At 34.7% G+C, this 19,112-nt stretch overlaps 2 protein-coding genes across 2 annotated transcripts; one reads left to right on the top strand and one right to left on the bottom strand.

Annotated features, from left to right (window-relative positions):
• Nucleotides 1-2,473: 2,473 nt before the first annotated feature.
• Nucleotides 2,474-7,273, top strand: LOC112005207 (uncharacterized). Its single transcript, XM_024037462.2, has 9 exons — nt 2,474-2,748; nt 2,906-2,954; nt 3,638-3,726; nt 3,887-3,943; nt 4,119-4,181; nt 4,267-4,332; nt 5,895-5,981; nt 6,344-6,437; nt 6,531-7,273. Exons 1-9 carry the CDS (start codon nt 2,644-2,646, stop codon nt 7,049-7,051), a joined length of 1,131 nt encoding a protein of 376 aa, XP_023893230.1. The 5' UTR covers nt 2,474-2,643; the 3' UTR covers nt 7,052-7,273.
• A 2,983-nt stretch (nt 7,274-10,256) lies between these two features.
• LOC112005219 (outer envelope pore protein 24B, chloroplastic) lies at nt 10,257-13,827 on the bottom strand. Its single transcript, XM_024037476.2, has 3 exons — nt 13,492-13,827; nt 12,630-12,992; nt 10,257-10,496 (listed from the first exon to the last, which is right to left on the bottom strand). The coding sequence occupies exons 1-3, from the start codon at nt 13,699-13,701 to the stop codon at nt 10,422-10,424; spliced, it is 648 nt and encodes a 215-aa protein (XP_023893244.1). The 5' UTR covers nt 13,702-13,827; the 3' UTR covers nt 10,257-10,421.
• Between the last annotated feature and the right edge of the window lie 5,285 nt (nt 13,828-19,112).

The raw sequence follows: 19,112 nt of genomic DNA, 5'->3' as shown, positions 1-19,112 counted from the left end.
TAAGTGGCGGACAAAAAAATGTTTGTGAAAACTATAGGTAGCCCGTAGCCACTAAGTCTACCACATAGGATAGTTGTGGGAAATGGTGTGGTAAAAATTTTGATCCTAGTGTAACTCATTCAGTATGGGTTTGACATGTTGCTAAGTTCCCTGCCATATGGCTTGCCACCCATTTTATTGAGTGGTCTTAATTCAGTGGCTGATGGCTTGGGCGACTTAATGGGTTTTGCACATTGTTGCCAATGGTTAGGAAAATGCTAAATGTAGTACTATTACCTAAAGCTCACAAAATAACGTGTCCATATTATTCAAAAAATAAAAAATAAAAAATAACGTGTCCATAATTATGATTGATATTAACTTTAATTACTGGATTAATGTATGTTTGAATTGTTTTTTAATGCTTCATGACACATCAGTTTGTAAACTTTATATAATAAAATTTTGTAGCATCTCTAACATCAATCTAATAGTTAACTCCTTGTTTTTTTAAAAAAAAAATATTTTTGCATAGTTTTCTTTGAACTTTTTTAAAATTTAGTTTATGTAATTTATAGGGTTATTTTCATGGTTTTAAAAACTAGACTGGATCGACCAGTCTGACTAGTTGAACTAAGAACCAACCACCGGTTCGGTCTAGAAAAACCCTCCAAAATTTGTCAAAAATCGGGTTTGACTAGGAATAGGAGGCAAATTCGGATTTGCCTCCGGTCCGGCTTTTAAAATTATGATTATTTTATCTATTATAGGTTTTTTGGACTATTAATTGACATGGCATGATTTAAGTAAACCATTTATAGAAATTGTATGTGTAGTTGGCATTTAGTGGCTTTGTCATTGATGAGTATAGATAAAATTATGAAATTACATGCAATCTCACACTAGAGATTTAAAATATAGAGATCAAAGTCAAATGACCCTAAACTTAGAAAGTATAATTTACAGTTTTTTCTTTTTGTTAAAAGGTGTGTATTTTTTTTTTCCCCAAAATATAGCTTTCAATTTTCATTATATATATATAGAGAGAGAGAGAGAGAGAGAGAGAGAGAGAGAGAGAGAGAGAGCCCACTCTGCTCAGTCACGACATGAATCACTTAGTCAGCTCAGTAATTGCAAAGCTACATCACCTACTTGGCAAAACCATTTTGCCTACTTAGTTTAACCTCGATAATATTAGTTCATCAAATGAACTATTTAATGTCAACCAACAACAATGATCTCTACATAAGGAGCCAATAAAAACACAAATATAATTATATGACCAAAAATCAACACTAATGGTTACAAGTTGTTATATGTAATTTAATATCACAACAAAACTCAGAAAAATGGTTCCCCATTAATCACTGCTTAAAATATCTTTAAAAGTTAAAAATGAGGAGAAACAAGGTATTACACCTTGATACCTGATTTTATTTATTGTTATTATTATTTGTTGTCTTTGATTGTTATCCAACCAATCATATTATATTCATGAGTATCCTCGTTGATAACATTGACTTTTTTTTTTTTGGGGGAGGGGGGGAGTTTAATAGAATTTTATTATAAAAAAACTTATAAATTGAATTAACAATTAATGTAATCGACATCACTTTAACAACATATTAAATAAATATTGAATTACTTTTTAGTGATTGGTGACGTATTAGTTTGTCACCAATCACTAAAAAAACAATCTTTTTCTATATTAAAAACTACTAAAAAAAAACTTGTTTGCCTTTTGTGGAAAATCAAAAAACTAAATAGTTCTTGTGCAATTTGTTAAAATGGTACACTGTAAAAGGTGAATCACTGAGTTATCATTTTCACATAGACGTATTATTTTTTTTTTATCTATCACTCACAGTCAATCATATCAAACTTGTGGTACAAAAGTTGTATTCCATGAATCTTTGTCACTTTAACAACATATTAAATAAATATTGAATTACTTTTTAGTGATTGGTGACGTATTAGTTTGTCACCAATCACTAAAAAAACACTCTTTTTCTATATTAAAAACTAATAAAAAAAACTTGTTTACTTTTCGTGGGAAATTAAAAAACTAAATAGTTCTTGCGCAATTTGTTAAAATGGTATACTATGAAAGGTGGATCACTGAATTATTATTTTCACATAGATCTATTATTTTTTTTTTATCACTCATAGTCAATCACATCAAACTTGTGATACAAAAGTTGTATTCCATGAATCTTTGTACTTTAAAAAAAAAAAAAAAAAAAAAAAACTACCTCAAAGTATAGTAGAAATTGTGATACAAAAGTTGTATTCCATGAATCTTTGTACTTTAAAAAAAAAAAAAAAAAAAAAAAACTACCTCAAAGTATAGTAGAAACCTAGTAGATAGATGGTCCATAATTTGGTATATATTGTATATAGCCGACGTGATCCAGTAAGCCCAATATTAAATGGGTTCACCACACACTGGCCCAACAGATGACGCACCTCACCTCATGACCAGTGATCACTCCCAGTCCCAGAGAGCGGACCTTGTAGTCGTAGAGGTAGCGCTGCAAAGCCCTTCGCAACTCTTTCAAGGGAGAGAGTCCATATTTCTGTGTCCAACTAAAATAGTCTGAGAGAGAAAGAGAGAGAGCGTGAGGGTTTCACAAAGAGAGTGAGGCTTCTTCTCTAAGCCTAGCAATGACGACTCGAATAGCTCCCGGAGTTGGAGCCAATTTGCTGGGCCAACACTCTGCCGAGAGAAACCAAGACGCCACTGCTTATGTCGGCAATCTCGACCCTCAGGTCCTCCTTTCTCTGGCTCTCTCTCTCTTTCTCCTTTTTATTTATTTACCATCTTTGGAATTTCAGTTTTGCTTTTTTTTTTTGGGGGGTTTGATTGTAGTTAGGGTTTTTAATTTTTGTTGTTGAACTTGGTTTCTTCTGTGTTTGATGTTTGCAGGTGTCGGAGGAGTTACTTTGGGAGTTGTTTGTTCAAGCAGGCCCTGTTGGTATATGTCCACCTCACTTGTTTCTTTTCTTAATTTAGTTTTATAGAAATTATTGACATTGGTTTTGCAACATGCTTTTTGTGTTTTTACTTTTGTTTTGGGAAACCTTGTTTTGTCTGTAAATCTGAAACTCCAGATCATAATTTTTTTTTTTTTTTTTGCTTGTTTTGGTATTGCATCAATTACCAATCTACTTCTCCATGAGCCCCCGTAGCTAAGTGGCAATGTCTGGTCTCCTTTATATGGGAAACCAGTGTTCAAATCCCCCTCCCCTTACTTGTTGTAACAATTGAATTATCAGAGAAAGAGAAACCCAATCCACTTCTTGGTTAGCTTGGGCCTTTAGTGTTACTGTTATTTCGGGCGTTGTGCTTCTTGTTCTATGCCATCCATTAGATGTGAAGCTCCCCATTATTCTAATTTTCTTCAGGAACTTTATTTCGCCCCGCCTGATGGAAAGGGAAGAATAGATTATAAATGAGCCCGTTAAGATTCATTTTTGGGGAAAATGTTATTGATAAGCCTTTTCAATCAAATGGGTGGTGGTATTCTTTGCTGATTATTAGTTTATTCTGTGTTTCTTTTATTTTTGTTACTGTATATATGTATATATATATATATATATTCCTTTAATCTGCTTGTAAGACTGCCCATATATAATCTTTTCCTCTCTTCAATGTCAGTGAATGTATATGTTCCCAAGGATAGAGTGACAAACTTGCATCAAGGATATGGATTCGTGGAGTTCCGAAGTGAAGAAGATGCTGACTATGTAAGTATTGATCACTTACTGTGATCATACTATCTTTAAAAATTTCAAGTTCATGTAAGATTGTATGGGTTAACTGCAAAATTTTACTGTCAGCTTTCTTCATTAGTTCTTTACTTTTGAGTCTTTGACCAATGACTTTGCCCTGTTAACAACCATGCAGGCAATCAAGGTGCTAAACATGATTAAACTTTATGGAAAGCCAATACGTGTGAATAAGGTATTTTTTTTCCTCAACTACTGTTTGAGGGCATTTTTATAATTTGTGTTCTATATAAGTTATGAAGCACTGTTACATTTGAAAGGGTTTACTGTTCTGTTCCATCCTGGCATCTTTGTATCTGTTTTATTTGATTTGATGAACTATTGCTGTGTTTTTGTTTTATTTTTCTTAGGCATCCCAAGATAAAAAAAGCTTGGATGTTGGAGCAAACCTTTTCATTGGGAATCTTGACCCTGTAAGTTAAATTCTATCAGAGTTATGCAATTAACACAAGCTAAGTTACTGATTACAGCTTTGTCTTACATTGATATTCTTCACAGGATGTGGATGAGAAGCTTCTATATGATACTTTCAGTGCATTTGGAGTCATTGTTACAAATCCTAAGGTTAAATTTCTGGCTTTTCTTTTGCTTAGTTAAAATATTTTTACCTGTTTCTAAAATTTTCAGAAATTTAGAATGATTTTATGCAAACTAGCTACTCACTAACAAGGCTTTTGGTGTTCTTATAACAATCACAACAACAACAAATTAAAAATTCAGGGTTGGCCACATGTATTCTTCTTATTGTAAAGTTGAAATGGGAAGATAATAAATCTTTCTCCCTTTACAACAAGCAGTTGGGAACCACACTTCATGAAGTGGAGGTCACTAGTTTGAATCTCCCCTTTTTCCCCCCTAGGGTCCAAAACTCACTTATCCACCCCCACCCTAAAAAATATATTAAAAAAATTTCATTCAGCCCTAGAGTTTATATAACCTCGTTTGTGCATATCATTTATTCCTTTGTTTTTATGCAACTGTTGAATGTGCCCTTAGCTTATAGTCATCTATATAATCTCATATGCCTATGCATGGAGGATGCAGTTTTCCTGCAAGTATGTTATCACTTCACTTGTCATTTATGCGACTATTCTCTATTAGTTATTTTTCATAAGGAGATTGTCAGAGTTTTTTAAATTTTAGGTTTATTCATTATTTTACCTTCATAGCTTCATGCATTTTATGAGGTTGTGGGGAAGCTTTGAAAGTATGCTAAATTAGTGTTAGTCTGGTTCATGTGATAGGAAAGGAAACTGAATCTATCAGATATCCTTGATATGGTAAATCCAGAAAAGGGAAAATCAATGGAAGAAGCAGCTATTTTTTGCTAGGCCTTGCTTTCTTCTTTCATGGAAGCAATTCTATAATCTGTAGAAAATTGGAGAACAGTTTCTCTGTCTTTTTAAAGAAAAGAAAAAAGAAGAAGAGTTGCTTTGTCTTCTCTAAGTCATTTTCTTATACATTTGCTTCTTTCACTCCTTGCATCGTCCCAGAAACTGGTTTTGTTAGCTGCTCCTTTGATAGCTTTAGCTATATCGGTATCTTTATTCCCCTATAAATTTTTTGAAAGGCCGTATAGTTACTATTGATGAAATACCATATTAAGTAAAGGTTTTTGGTATACTACAAATAAAATTTTTACTTAAAGTCTACCTTGTCACATTCTAACTTCTGACATAATCATCTATAATTTGGTATATTAGCCTATCCCGTGTGTTCCAAGTTATGGGGTAAGTGGTGTGTCACATTCTGTTCCAGTTCTGGTACCACAATGACCCACGTTCTTGGTGAGTTAGACCATTATCCTCCTGAAGTTAAGTTTAATGGTAATTCGATCATGGAAATCTTAGTGCTACTTGATGAGCATTTTTGTGTGGCCTTCAACTCTCCATGTTGGTTTTTCTTATTTGGGTTTATTTTTGTTTTAGGAGAACTGGATGTGAACCCCTCTTAACTCTTTAGTGGGTTCCGATCTCTTCCTGCCTCTCTTTGCATAGCACAAGGGTTGGGCTCAAACATTTCTACTGAATGCATAATTTTTCTTCTAATGTATGAATTCTACTGATTATAAGTTATAACTCTGACTGTTACATGGATTCTGATCTTTAGCACTTGTCTTTTTCCAGATCATGAGAGACCCCGAGTCAGGAAATTCACGTGGTTTTGGGTTCATTAGCTATGACTCTTTTGAGGCATCTGATGCAGCTATTGAGGTATTTGTACTTTGCTGATATTTTCATATCCTCCAAATCTGTGTGAGAAACATGAGGTTTAATAATACAAGATTTAGATCAATCATTAGTTTGTTATTCAGTCTCCGGTTTATTATCTATTTTTTATATCTAAATTGAGGTCCACTAGGTTATAGCTTGATGCCTAGTCTTACAAGATCAACAATTCGATTGGATCTACATTTAAAAAAAAAATGTTTTTATTAGTCTTCTATGATCTTATTTTAATTACATTGAGAAAGATATTCTAGTTTTGTGACATATACTAAGACATAAGTGACCCATGTCACTAGCATCCTTTTCTTAATTATTTATGAGTTGATTTGGTATTGATCTTCTTCCAGGCAATGAATGGCCAATATCTTTGCAACCGTCAAATTACAGTGTCATATGCATATAAGAAGGATACTAAAGGGGAGCGTCATGGTACTCCAGCAGGTTAGGATTTTTTAAGCTGCTGCTTTTGGTAGGATAAAATTCATGCTGTCATCAAGAACATTGCTTTGTTTACATGCTAAAATTATATTGCAGAGAGAGTTTTGGCTGCAAGCAATCCTACTGCCCAAAAGAGCAGGCCTCACACTTTATTTGCTAGTGGGCCTCCAACACTTTCAAATGTTCCTCAGTCCAATGGAACCATGCCTCCACGCCCCTTTGCAAATGGCACTGTTGCTCCAGGCCCAATTCCTGCATTCCGACCACCACCACCACCTCAAGGTGCAGCATTCCCACCTATGCCAGTAGCTGGACAGCCACCTTGGCAGGTTCAGCCACAGCAACCAGGTCAGACAATCCCACCACCTATGATGCATCAAGTCCAGCAGTTCAGGCCAGCTCCCCCGAATATGCCACCACCCCCTCCACAGGCAGGTCAAGCTCCTCCAAGGCCTCTCCCACCACCAATGGGAATGGGAGGCCAACCACCTATGTGGCGTCCACCACCACCTCCACCCCTACAGCAGCAGCCTGGTAGGCCCCTAATGCCACAGTCATCAATGCCTCCGCCTCCCCCTCCGAACAACCCCAATAACCCTCCAATGCCTTCATCTTAAGTTGAAAGCTTTAGATTATTCTGCAAGGCTCTGTTACTCCATATAAGGTCTTGGATATTTCTTGCTCAATTTATTTGTTCTGAATTAGGAGAATGCAGATTGTAATATGTACCACACTAATTAACAAAACAAGCTCTAATTTTGACTAGGAAGGATATTTATTTTTGGAATATAATCTTTTTTGCATCTTCGGCCAGAAAGAAGTGCAATTACTTTGCTAAAGCATCCCCAATTCTAGGTAATTTTTGCCTGCATCGGCCACTAGTTGGCCTTCATGTTCAAGTCAAGTCAAGTCAAACATTCTGGCGAATTACTAAATTCTGCTTGTACGATTTAGGGACATGGAAACCATTTAGACCCAGGTTGGAAGGGTATGTAAGTATGTTGGTGTAGCAGCTTTGATTAATGCGCACGTGCATTTCACAATTTGGGGAATGGGATAACTCCCTTGATCCTAATAATTATCATCCTTTGTCGTTTACGTGCTTTTTTGGGTCAAGGGAAATTGTTGTTGCACACACGAAAGTGCACACAACGGTACACACAAGGGATGAAATCATGGGTTTAAAACACAATTTTAGTTATAAATTTAATTTGTTGAAATCGTGTCTTGAAAAAAAGATTTCACAATTTAATTAAAATTGTGTTTTGAACTCATCATTTTTCCCATTGCGTGTATAGTTGATTGGTTGTGTGGACTTCCATGTGTGTAATCAACAGCACCCTTTGGGTCAATTTGGACCTAAATTTTTTCCATGTAATTATAAACCCTAAATATAGGACCCTAGGTTTTCACTTTTCAATAAGAGATGGAATAGGGTTATAGGAAGTTGAATAACTTGCCTCTATTTTATGATATTGTGACCATGTTCCAAGACACTTTTTTCATCCTGACGATAATGTATTAAAGAGAATGTCACATCAAAAGGTCTAGTACATGTGTGCAAGTCACTTTGATCTCTTATTAATGTGTGCAAGTTACTTGAAATGAAACTTGAGCTGAAAACCCAATTCAAAGTGAGATGAGACTTTGTGGATTAAGATTCGAGATTTGGAAATGCCTTACTTAAGAAGACTTTTTTTTTGGTCGTCATGCAAGTAACAATAAAAGACGAAAAACTAAAGTGATTACAATTTCTAAGAGACTAAGGGCTTATTTGGTTTAGAAATATCTTAGTTTTTATAACTCAATTTTCAAAACTCATAATTCAAACCCAAAACTAATAACTCTTAACTCAAACCCCACCTTCACTCAAAAACTACAAAACACTTGTTTGGTTTAAAAACTCAATCACATATCTCATTCTAATAACTCAATTTTTTGCCAAAACTGTGGACTCCACCCACTGAAAATCAATTCTTAGTTTTTGAAAACACTCAAATGTTGTTTCTGAATTCCATCACTCAAACTCAAATTTTTGAGTTTTGAGTGATGGAAACAAGTACTCAAAATCAAGCCAAACACAAGATTTTTTGTGGGACTCATATGTTTTGGAAACTTAGTGATGAAAATTGAGTGATATTACTCAAAATCAGTGTGATCCAAAGTCAACTGATTCGAGGTGAACTGGTTTGAAGTGAAACATTTCTAAGCAAACTAATTTGAAGTGTACTGATTCAAAGTAAACTAGTTTGAGGTAAAGTAGATCAAAGTGAGTTGGTTTGAAGCTAACTTATTTGAAGTAAATCAAGTTAGCTCAAATCCTAAATCATAATTCTAACAACAAATTGAGTGAAAGCAAGCATAAATTCAAATCAAAACAGACTAATAAATAAATATGATGTCAAACTTAACTAAACTTGATTAAATAGGATTATAAGACGCAAGGAAAGTACTTACAAACATAAATTCTTCGCAAATCCAAAGAACTATAAGATCTTATAAGAATAAGTACAAATGATTTTAGAATTTATCTCAATAAGTTTTCTTATGTGTTCACGAAATCCTTTTCATGTAGAATGAACCGCTATTTATACTTGAAGTCGTAGTAATTACTTCATGTTTGACTTTTCATGTGTTGTTCCGTCATTGAATTTCACAACCACTTGTCATGTAGCCAATTGGTCTCAATAATCTCTTACAACTTCCTTGAGGCAATTGTTCTCATGTTGGCTCCGTCAATTAGCACATATCATTGTTGTATCTATGTGCTCCTATAATTGCTCGAGGTAACTAATTCTAATCTCTTGTAACTCCTTCTGGAAAACTAAAATAATGCCACTTGTCTGCATTTCAAGCATTTTCTGACTGTAATTTATTTTATTTGGACTACCACATCATCCTTCTTTTTCCAGCTATTCATCCCCTATCATGCAACATGTTTTCTATAAATTGTTATTTTTGGCCCTAACAATATGTATGTAATTTAGATGCTTGTATTTAAGTATTGATCTAAGTAGTGCCACATCAAAAGTACTAGTACATGTATGTCATTCATATGCTTGTATTTAACTACTGATCTATGTGGTGGTCCAATAACTCAATCTAACTACGTTTTTATAAGCTTCTAGCTGGGTCCCTAAGCTACACGAGATGTTTTGCGCAAACACAAGAAAGATTTTAATTAAGTGGCTTGAAATATTATACTTCAACTAGTTCTTTGAACACTGCATAATGAAAAAGGTTGTACATCGCCTCTGTAACTTTCGTCCAACAATTATTTAATGTTTCATTGGTTTTAGTTATTATGTTGTGCAATAAAATTGGACCCATAGTTTACCATCAATTTTCTTGATAACAAATAGTGGCAGGAAAAGATTTGTGGTATTCACTGCTGAGAATCAAGTTATATGTATTATGTATAGAGATAAGAATTTTTATTTATATATTTATTTGAAGCTATTATAGATACTGAGAGAAAAATTCTATACAAAATTATATTCTGACTGATGTTAGATACTTGGATCAGCCTGAGTCAAAATTTAACAGGTTAAAAAAAAATCAGCTTCCTAGGTATGACAAACTGGTATTATGTGTAACGGGGAAATATAAGTATGTAACATTCCTCTCACACGTTAGGCGACACAAAATAAAAATTCACCAACCCAAACCCTTAGAAGGTGCAAGATTACCTTCCAAACCAAATATCGAAAATGGCTTGCAGTTCTGTGAACCTAGAAATCATTCATTGGTGGGGCTCCTGAGAATGTTTGATTATTTGCATGGTGACAAGAATACAGGCAGGCTAGTTGGAAATATCATCAGTTAACAGAACTAACATGTCAAAATTTCATTGGAATGCTGAAGAGCTGTTTCAAATCTAATCAAGAGTATTTAAAAGCGTCTTGTAAATTTGGACCACAACCAACTCAAGGAAGCTACTTTTTCATATAAAGGGTCTCAACCAGCAAATAAGTGGAAACATTACAGCTAGAAGTCCCAGGTGCTCTCAGCATTTAGTTTCGGTATGTGTAATCCCTTTGCCAAATCGAATGATGCGGAGATCTGAAAGGTAAAACAGAGACTTAAATCAAGATTAAATTCACGTACAAGAGATATGATCACATGTAAATTAGCAGTTAAATATATCCACTGACAATGGGACAATGGAGAACATCCTTACAGAAGAAGCAAGTTTACTTGGGAAATATTTGCTAACCAAGCTGATGGAGTTTAAAATTCTTGACAAGAAATCCAAAGAGTTTATAATAATACAATGATAGAAAAATCACAAGAGAAAAAGTTAGAAAATAAAGAACTTTTTTGTTAGGAGTCATTTATTTGATGATACCCTACACAAGTCAAAGAGGTTCATATTCACCCGAGGACCAAAGTAGCTCAAATTGAATAATACAAGCTAAGCAATTTTCCATGACAAAAACAGTAGATTTGTTGTAAAATAGGAAAAATGTATATTCATATCCAAAAGGCACAATTATCTGCTCTAGAAGTTGGCACAAATCATAATTGGAGTTGAAAAATATTTTATACAGATTTCCGTCATGGTTTATCATCCTCATTGATTGATGCCCATAGCTCAAAAGCCAGCGGGTACACACCGATCACTGGTGCTAGATGAGAAACATAGAGACTCAAAGTAGACTTGATCAGATAGCCCCTATTGTCCACTTGTATCTAAAATAAATTGTTTGACATAATTTTGTCATCATAGAGTATGAGTGAATATTCAGTGCTGTGGAACATTTACTAGGAAGTGTTACCCCAAAACTTAGTCACTTAATCCAGATGTTCCATATGTGCACCATGGAATGGACAAGGTAACACAAGTGGTTCCAGAAATACAATAATCAGACTAAACCATTAATCCTAAAAATTCGAACCAACTCAAACCTTCTGGATATGATGCAGGAAAATATGTAGGGGCAGCTAGAAGAATGGGTGAATATCATTGGCCACAAAACAATAGCGCTAAAGCTAGCTGAGGAACAGAAGCAGAACAGCAACCATGGCTCAAGAGGGGACCCAAAAAAAAAAACCCCAATTAACTAAAATTCAAACTTCCTTGGAGCTTGGATCTTGGCATTAAGTTATTTCAAAATTTTGAAGCCAAGAACACCAAAAATATGTAAACTCAACCTATGGCTAGTTATCAGGAATATACATATATAAAGCTTTACAAAGTCCAAGTAATTAAAGGGCCCTTCTGAGAGATAAACATGTTTGCTTAAAAGGAAATGTATTAGGCCATTAAGATAAGATAGGGGATCGAATTCACTAAACTTTGGTTAATGGGGTAGATTGCAAAAAATGATTCCAATTACCAATATGATAATGCTGCAAGGCAGTCTCCACCCAGGGTATCAGCAAGATTTGCATTTAAAGGAGAAGTTTTGATATATGCGACATTTTTTTATTTATAATAAACAATAATAATAATAGAAAAGGCATATCAGACATTTGCATAGAAATCAACAGTCTTGCTCTGATGAACAGTTGTATTCGCCCCTAGTCATTATCATGGACCATCTATAAAATTATTAGTCTCCACAAACTGAAAACTATAGATGGCCTCAGGGATACACTATATTGCCAAACACATATTTTATACATACAAATACATGCACACATATAAAAGCCAAATCCTGTGTTTAGAGTTTCGCATAAACCATTTTGGCAATGTAAATACAATAATAAATACCAAAGAAATGTTTATGACAGCAAGTATGCCACTTGTTTAAGTCAGAAATGAAGAAAACTAATGCTCCAACCTGAAATGCCACATTGTGGGAGAAATGAGTTTTATTGAGCTACATTAATTTATGATTTTATTAATCAACAATCCAAGAGCAAAATTTGTGCACACATGGAGTCATCTGAACTCTAAAGCCCATGGTATAACAAAACAGGATTCCTTCTAGCGCTCTTGCTTATAGTTATAATGCTTAATCAGTCAAGTAAAAGATGAATGCAACCACCAAGTTCTTGTTTTTAAATTTCAAGTAAGGATATTTATTGTGCCTATTGGATATTTTTGTAGCATTCTAATTCATGTTAATAAAGATTGAGTTCATTTAAATTTTGCACCATAATCAGGAAAACTATACGATGAAGTAAACTTGTAGCACCATTAAGAGTCAATACAAACAAAAAGATAAATAATACATGATAATGCCATACCTTGAATCTTAAATTTTCGCTGTACTTGGAATTAGATGACCACTCCAATCCCAAAGCCTTGCTTGACGTCTTATATGAAGCCCCGATCAAATCACCATCAAGAATCCTCTGAGACATAGTGAAGTCCAAAGACTTCTTCCCAAAGTCATAGCATGGCTCCAATGTCATCCCTCCATGTGCATAGCTGTACATCAACTTGCAATCCCCAAAATCAAATGCATAATCAACCGATAGCTTGTTAGCTGAATTGAGCTCAAGCATTCCATTCAAAGAAGTCTGGTTCTCACCCATCATGTGAGTGTAAGTCAACTTTAATGGTTTCTCCAACACCTTCACTTTCTTTTTGAATTGAAACCGAAAATCCTGCACAAGAATCACCCATTCTATTCCTTTTTAGAATCCTCAATTCTCAGTCTTTTGCACAAAGAAATTCGGAATCAGGAAAAACTAAACTAGATGCCTCGGATTTCAAGTTTTGGGTTCTAAAATATTAATATAAAAACTCTTTTTTTTTTTTTAGTTTGCTGAGACCTGTATAAACAACTAGGCAGGCATGCCTCACAGTTTTTTTTTTTTTTCATGGGAAAATACTAGTACACACCCTATTACACACATTTAGAAATGCACTGAAATCGTGACCGATTTCTAACTTGGAATTACACACACCTATTACACACGTTCTTACACACACTTTGAAATTTCTTGAAACACACACTGACCCACTTCAACTTAAGACTTTCCAACTCAAGTCCCTCAAACCGTACTGTCTCTCCAGTTGTTTTACAATGCAAAAGGAGATAAGAAAAAAGTTCTACAAACCCAAAGTTTTCTTTGATAGATAGAGAAGTGAAAAACAGAGTACCTTGTTTGGGAGATCATAGTCTATGGCAAAGGAGCCAGGCTTTTCAACCGAGAGAGAGAGGGAGTCTAAGGTGGGCCAGGTGGTGGCGGAGATATCGTCGGTCAGAGAAGCTCGAAGGTCTACATCTCCGGCGCTCACAACGACGGTGCCGGAGAAGCCTCTGCTCTCGCTGTTGTAATTTTGTCTCAGGGAAACAGACTTAAGCATCATCTCTCTTTTGTTGTGCGATGCAGAGAGAGAAAGAGAGGGACAGAATTGCAAGGAGAGGGTTTTAGGGGGGGTTTTAATGGCAGCCAAACTGCCAAAGCCCAGAGAATTTTTTTTTTTTTTTTTAAATCAAGGGATATGCCAATCATTGTCTTAACTCTTAAAGAAGTATTTTTATTAATTTTTTTTTTATGGAAAAATAAAATAGTAATTTTTTTGTTTTAAGGCATGTTTGGTAGAATGTAGTTATTTTATGGTTATGTTTTTATTACACAGTATAATAATTATTTATGATATTTATTTTTAAAAATATGAAATAGTTATCTCACAAAATGTTGTAACGATTTTTTTTTTTAGAATCTAATAACGATTTTTTAGTAAGTGTAATGATTTATAAAATTAATATATTTTTAAAAAAACAAATTTTTTATATGTACATAACAATTATGGAAAAAAATTATCAAAAAATAATTCATTTCACTCTCAAATTTACAAAAATATTATTATTTAGAAAATATAATTGTACTAGTAAATTTTTTTTTTTTTTTGAGAATGTAGTAAAATATTTCTTATAATATATATTAAGTTTTATTCTAATGTAATAATGTTACAACTCACAATCGAACTTATGAATAGATTTATTTATTCCATTACAACATATTATTATTATTATCAGTAATAAAGATTAGCAATCATGTTGTAATTCCCATTCAAAGTACTAAATGTGCCCTAATAGTTTTTTATATTTCCATAAAAGTGATTAAAATTTTCTTAATAATGTTCTAAGGGACCCGTTAACTAGACTCTTAAATTAAAGCTTAGATTATTTATTTTATGTTATTCTTTTTTATTTTTAAAAATAGCATATAAAAATATATTAAAATTATATGCGACTAAAAGTAAGGTTTTAAAAATAAAACAAAACATCATGCAGCAATGATATTGCCCCCATGGTTCGAAACACTAGGGATCAACGAACCACAATTGGTCCATCAATTGGTTCATCAAAGCCTCCTCTGGCCATAAACATGATGGTCTCCATAGACCCTCACTTGACTTTGAAAAACTAGATCCGAATCCAAACCCAAACCTCACCAACAACAATAACGACCTTTTGAGGATGAGAATGGTGAAGCCAAAGGCAATATCATCAAACAACAATTTGAGGGTAGGGTGAAGCCCAACGAGGAAAGAGGCACACTTAGGTGTTGTGGGGAGTATCAATGGATAGTCCGAGAATGAATTTAAATTGTATTTTTTTTCCCCAAATTACTAGTTCAGCAATTTTGAGGCTTGGTGGGTTTTCAGCCAAAGTGTACTGGTAGTGAGATCAAATCATGGTTTTTTTTTTTTTTTTTTTTTTTTTTGGGATCTTGTTTGGGATGAAGATAGAGCATCATAAAAATTGTCATTTAATACCCCGCGGTTACACATCAGTGAGAAGACTATTGAGGGCCTAATAAAAGCTAAATTGAAGACCTGAGACGTTACCCAAGCTCTCCTTAAACCACAATTTAAGGAGAGCAAAAGCTACTAAAGAAAGCCAATATATATAGACCTACAGAATCCAAGAGAAGGTGCAAATATTCTACTTAGTTTATAACCTTACTACTAAGTTCTCTATATCTCTTAAGTCATATTCACTAACTTTATCATTGAAGACTCCGTAGCTAGCACCACATCGGTGACCACCCTAAGAGGATCTCATTCTTCCTTTTTCTAAACTTCGCAGAGTTCGTGTTGATCCATTTGGACAAACTTACTTACTGACAATTTCCAAATCATCAGATGGTTTGCTGGATCTAGGTTAGGTTAGGTTAGGTTTACTATATCGATTGTAAATATCATTGTTTGACTAGTGGCGGAAGCAAAAATGTAAGTTCTCTCCGTGAATTATTACAACGCAGTCATTGCTTTTAATTTCTTCCTTGAGTGGATCTCGTCTTTTCAGTAAACAATGTTTAGGTGGACCAAATTTTTAGCCAAATTAATACATGCTTATGGAACTAGTCTCTTCAACATGTAACTTGTCTAGCATACAATTCCAAAATAGGCTATTTCCCTGTATAAATTTCAAACAGTATTAGTTGCCAAATAATTTTTAAAAATGTATTATTAATAAAAAATTGATGTATAGCCTTTAATAGTATTATTAATAAAAAAAATTATGTTCGGACTTTAATAATAATTATAACTAAAACAATTTTCTTTTCTTTTTATTTGTTACTTCATGCAAATCAGAATGGTAGACAAGTAGGGGCACTGATGAAGGAAGCTCGTTTTATAGTATCCAAAGTCGCAGAAGAAACTATTAGTTCCCTTGGCACGTTAAATTTTTCATCTTTTCAAAAAGTGAGTACTTTTAAAATATATATATATATATATATATATATTTTAAGAAAGTTTTAACTTGCGCTCTTGATGATATTCTTTATCATCATGCCAAACCAGTAATAAGTTTTTAGTCTTAAATTTCTTATTAAATTATAAGAGACTTTACTAGTTGAGCTAACTGGAATAAAAAAAAAAAAAAACCCTAGAAAAAAAGGTGAAATTAAAAATAAAAATAAAAAATTTGAAAAGGGCAGTTTGAAACTGCTGTATCAAATGGGTCCTTAATTGTTGACTAGAAGGGTTTTCATCAGTTGGGCAAAAAAGGCCATGCGTAAGCCTGATAATTTATTGGTACCAAGATTGAGCCCAATCCCAGGTCGATTGTATGCTTGCTCTTGGGCTGAAAGCCATTCAATTTCAAAACAGAATCTGTAAATGCATCTTTGCTCGAACCCATTCTGACCAAATGGTTTATGGTCCAAACATACAGACAGAAAGTGAACTGGACCTTAGCAGCCTAAGAAGTAACAAGTAGCCTGGCCCATGGTCACTGTCTATGTGCGACACCGCTACAACCTAAAAATAAGTTTTACACTTTCATTGTTTCAAGTTAAGGGGGAAAACTTTCTCAAAAAAAAAAAAAAAAAAAAAAAAAAAAAAGAGTTAAGGGGAAAAAAAGACAAAATAAAGTTTGAGTACAAACTAGTTTGTAGATAATGGTTACAAATTCAATATCCTCAAAATTTTAGCTAAACTAACCCAAAAAAACTTCACTATTTCTAATTTAACTATTTATGTTTTTCAAAGATATATATCAACCTTAACACTACATCACTATTTCAATTAAATATTATTTCCTTCATATTCATATTTTTAACCTCAAAATCAACCATTACCCATCACAACCACACATACCCAATTGGATTTTAATACCAAAATCCACACCTACCTTGCACAACCACACACCCAAGTAACATAACCCAACAAAACCCACATAAAAGCCCAGCAACCCACAAACCCCAACCACAACAACGCCACCACCACCTCCACCTACAAAATCCAACAACTACTTCCACAAATGCAACCCAAACCGATTGAACCCAGCCAAAACCCTAATGGACCGAACCATTGTCATCAACCACCATTTGCGACTCTGCCACTATCATTCGTCACCCTCCATCTCTTCTGTGCTAGTCGATTTGGGTGTGAGGAAGGGAAGATCAAACGTTTTCACAGAGAGAGAGAGAGAGAGAGAGAGAGAGAGCAAAAAATGAAATAAAAAAGTACTACATTTTTGTGTTATGAACAGCATCATGGTACTGTTCATTGTTATGTTTTTAAGGTTAGTTTGGTAAAATTGATGTGTGAGGTTTTTTGTTTTTTTGATACCTGATAAACATATATATTAAAATGAAAATACAAAATAGGCCAAGCCTATGTAGAGAATCTAAATTAAGAAGAAAAGCTACATCAGATAGGGGATCCATGAAAATGGTAAAATCCTGTGCTAGAGAAGCTCCCCTGCATGGCTGCATGCCAGCACATCGGCACGCTTGTTTGCCTCTCTGTAGCAGTGTTGAATACGCACCAAAGGAATCTTCTTCATCCATTCTTTGCAATCAGCTACCAAAATGCCAACACCATTTGGGTTCTCCATATCTTTCTTCAAGAGTTCAATGACAAGTTTTGCATCTAGCTCAAACACAACCGCTGGAACTTTAAGAGATATGCAGAGTTGAATACCATCCCTTAATGCCCAAAGCTTCGCTGCAACACTAGTAGCACAACTAATTGCTCTAGCGTATCCTTTTATCCACTCAACATTTTCATTACGAATCAATCCACCTCCTCCAGCTAGGTCGGGGTTTCCCATGGATGATTCATCCGAATTCAACTTCACCCAACTAAAAGGGGGTGGCAGCCACCTTACTTGGATTTTTGTTTTAGTTTTGACATGCTTCTCAATGATCCCCAAATACGCCATTTTAGCGGCTTTGACTAATGTCTCGGCCTTTAAATCTTTTTGTGTGGCTGACTTCCCAAACACTAGATTATTCCTATGTAGCCAAAGAACCTAGCCAGCAATGGGAAATATAATAGCCCAGTCTAAATCAATAGCATTACATTGCCGCATAGAATTGCAATTAATTCTAAGTCACACCATAAGCTGTGTATCATAAAAAGAAGCAGCAGAGCACGGAGGAGAGAAGGAGTTCCAGAAGGATTGAGCCTTAGGACAATTTCTTAATGCATGGATAATCGTTTCAGGGGCAGAATTACAAGCCGGACACAAAGGGAAAATGTTCATACCTCTATTAGCAAGAAGTACACGGACCGAGATGCTCTCGTGACTGCATTGCCAAAGAAAGAACTTAATTTTAGGAAGGGCTGGAATTTTCCAAATGCACTCCTCCCTGTAAGCCCGGGTCATTGACTTGAGATCATTTGCATTCGCAATATGATATGCATCTTTGAGCGTGAATTCCCCACTTGGGGATAGATCCATGATAATTTGTCCTCTCTTTGATTAGAGAAAGGAATAGGGGTGGCTTTTATGTCCAGCATAATGGTTTTGGGAAAATCAAAAGATAATCCCTCCCAATTCTAGCCAAAAAAACTTGCCACATCCTTCAATCTGATATCCTCCTCTCCTCTATTGAGTGGACCACAAATACGGCTTCTGAGAGTGCCCGTATCCAGCCATTTATCATACCAAAGAGACAGACCACTATTACTTCCAGCTATCCACTTTGCACCTTTGCTGGCAGTGTCTTCTCCTTTCTTAATGCTAGCCCAAATAGGAGAACAAGAGGTGACATTGAGAAGGCTGGTGGACCTCCTCCTCTGCCCACAATACTTGTGTGATAGCACTCGAACCCATAAGGAAGCTTTTTCAGTTTTAAACCTCCAATTCAACTTAGCTAGCATTGCAGTGTTCTTTGGCTTAGCTGCTTGAATACCCAAACCATTTTCCTCCTTATCCCTCGTGATTTTGTTCCATCCTATAAGATGAAGCTCTCCTTTACTATCCAATGAGCCCCAAATAAAGTTCATATTTAGCCTGTCTACTCCTTTAAGGA

Source organism: Quercus suber, unplaced genomic scaffold (genome assembly GCF_002906115.3).
Source record: "Quercus suber isolate HL8 unplaced genomic scaffold, Cork oak 2.0 scaffold_211, whole genome shotgun sequence".
NCBI lineage: Eukaryota > Viridiplantae > Streptophyta > Magnoliopsida > Fagales > Fagaceae > Quercus > Quercus suber.
This window is presented reverse-complemented; position numbering and strand designations above follow the sequence as displayed.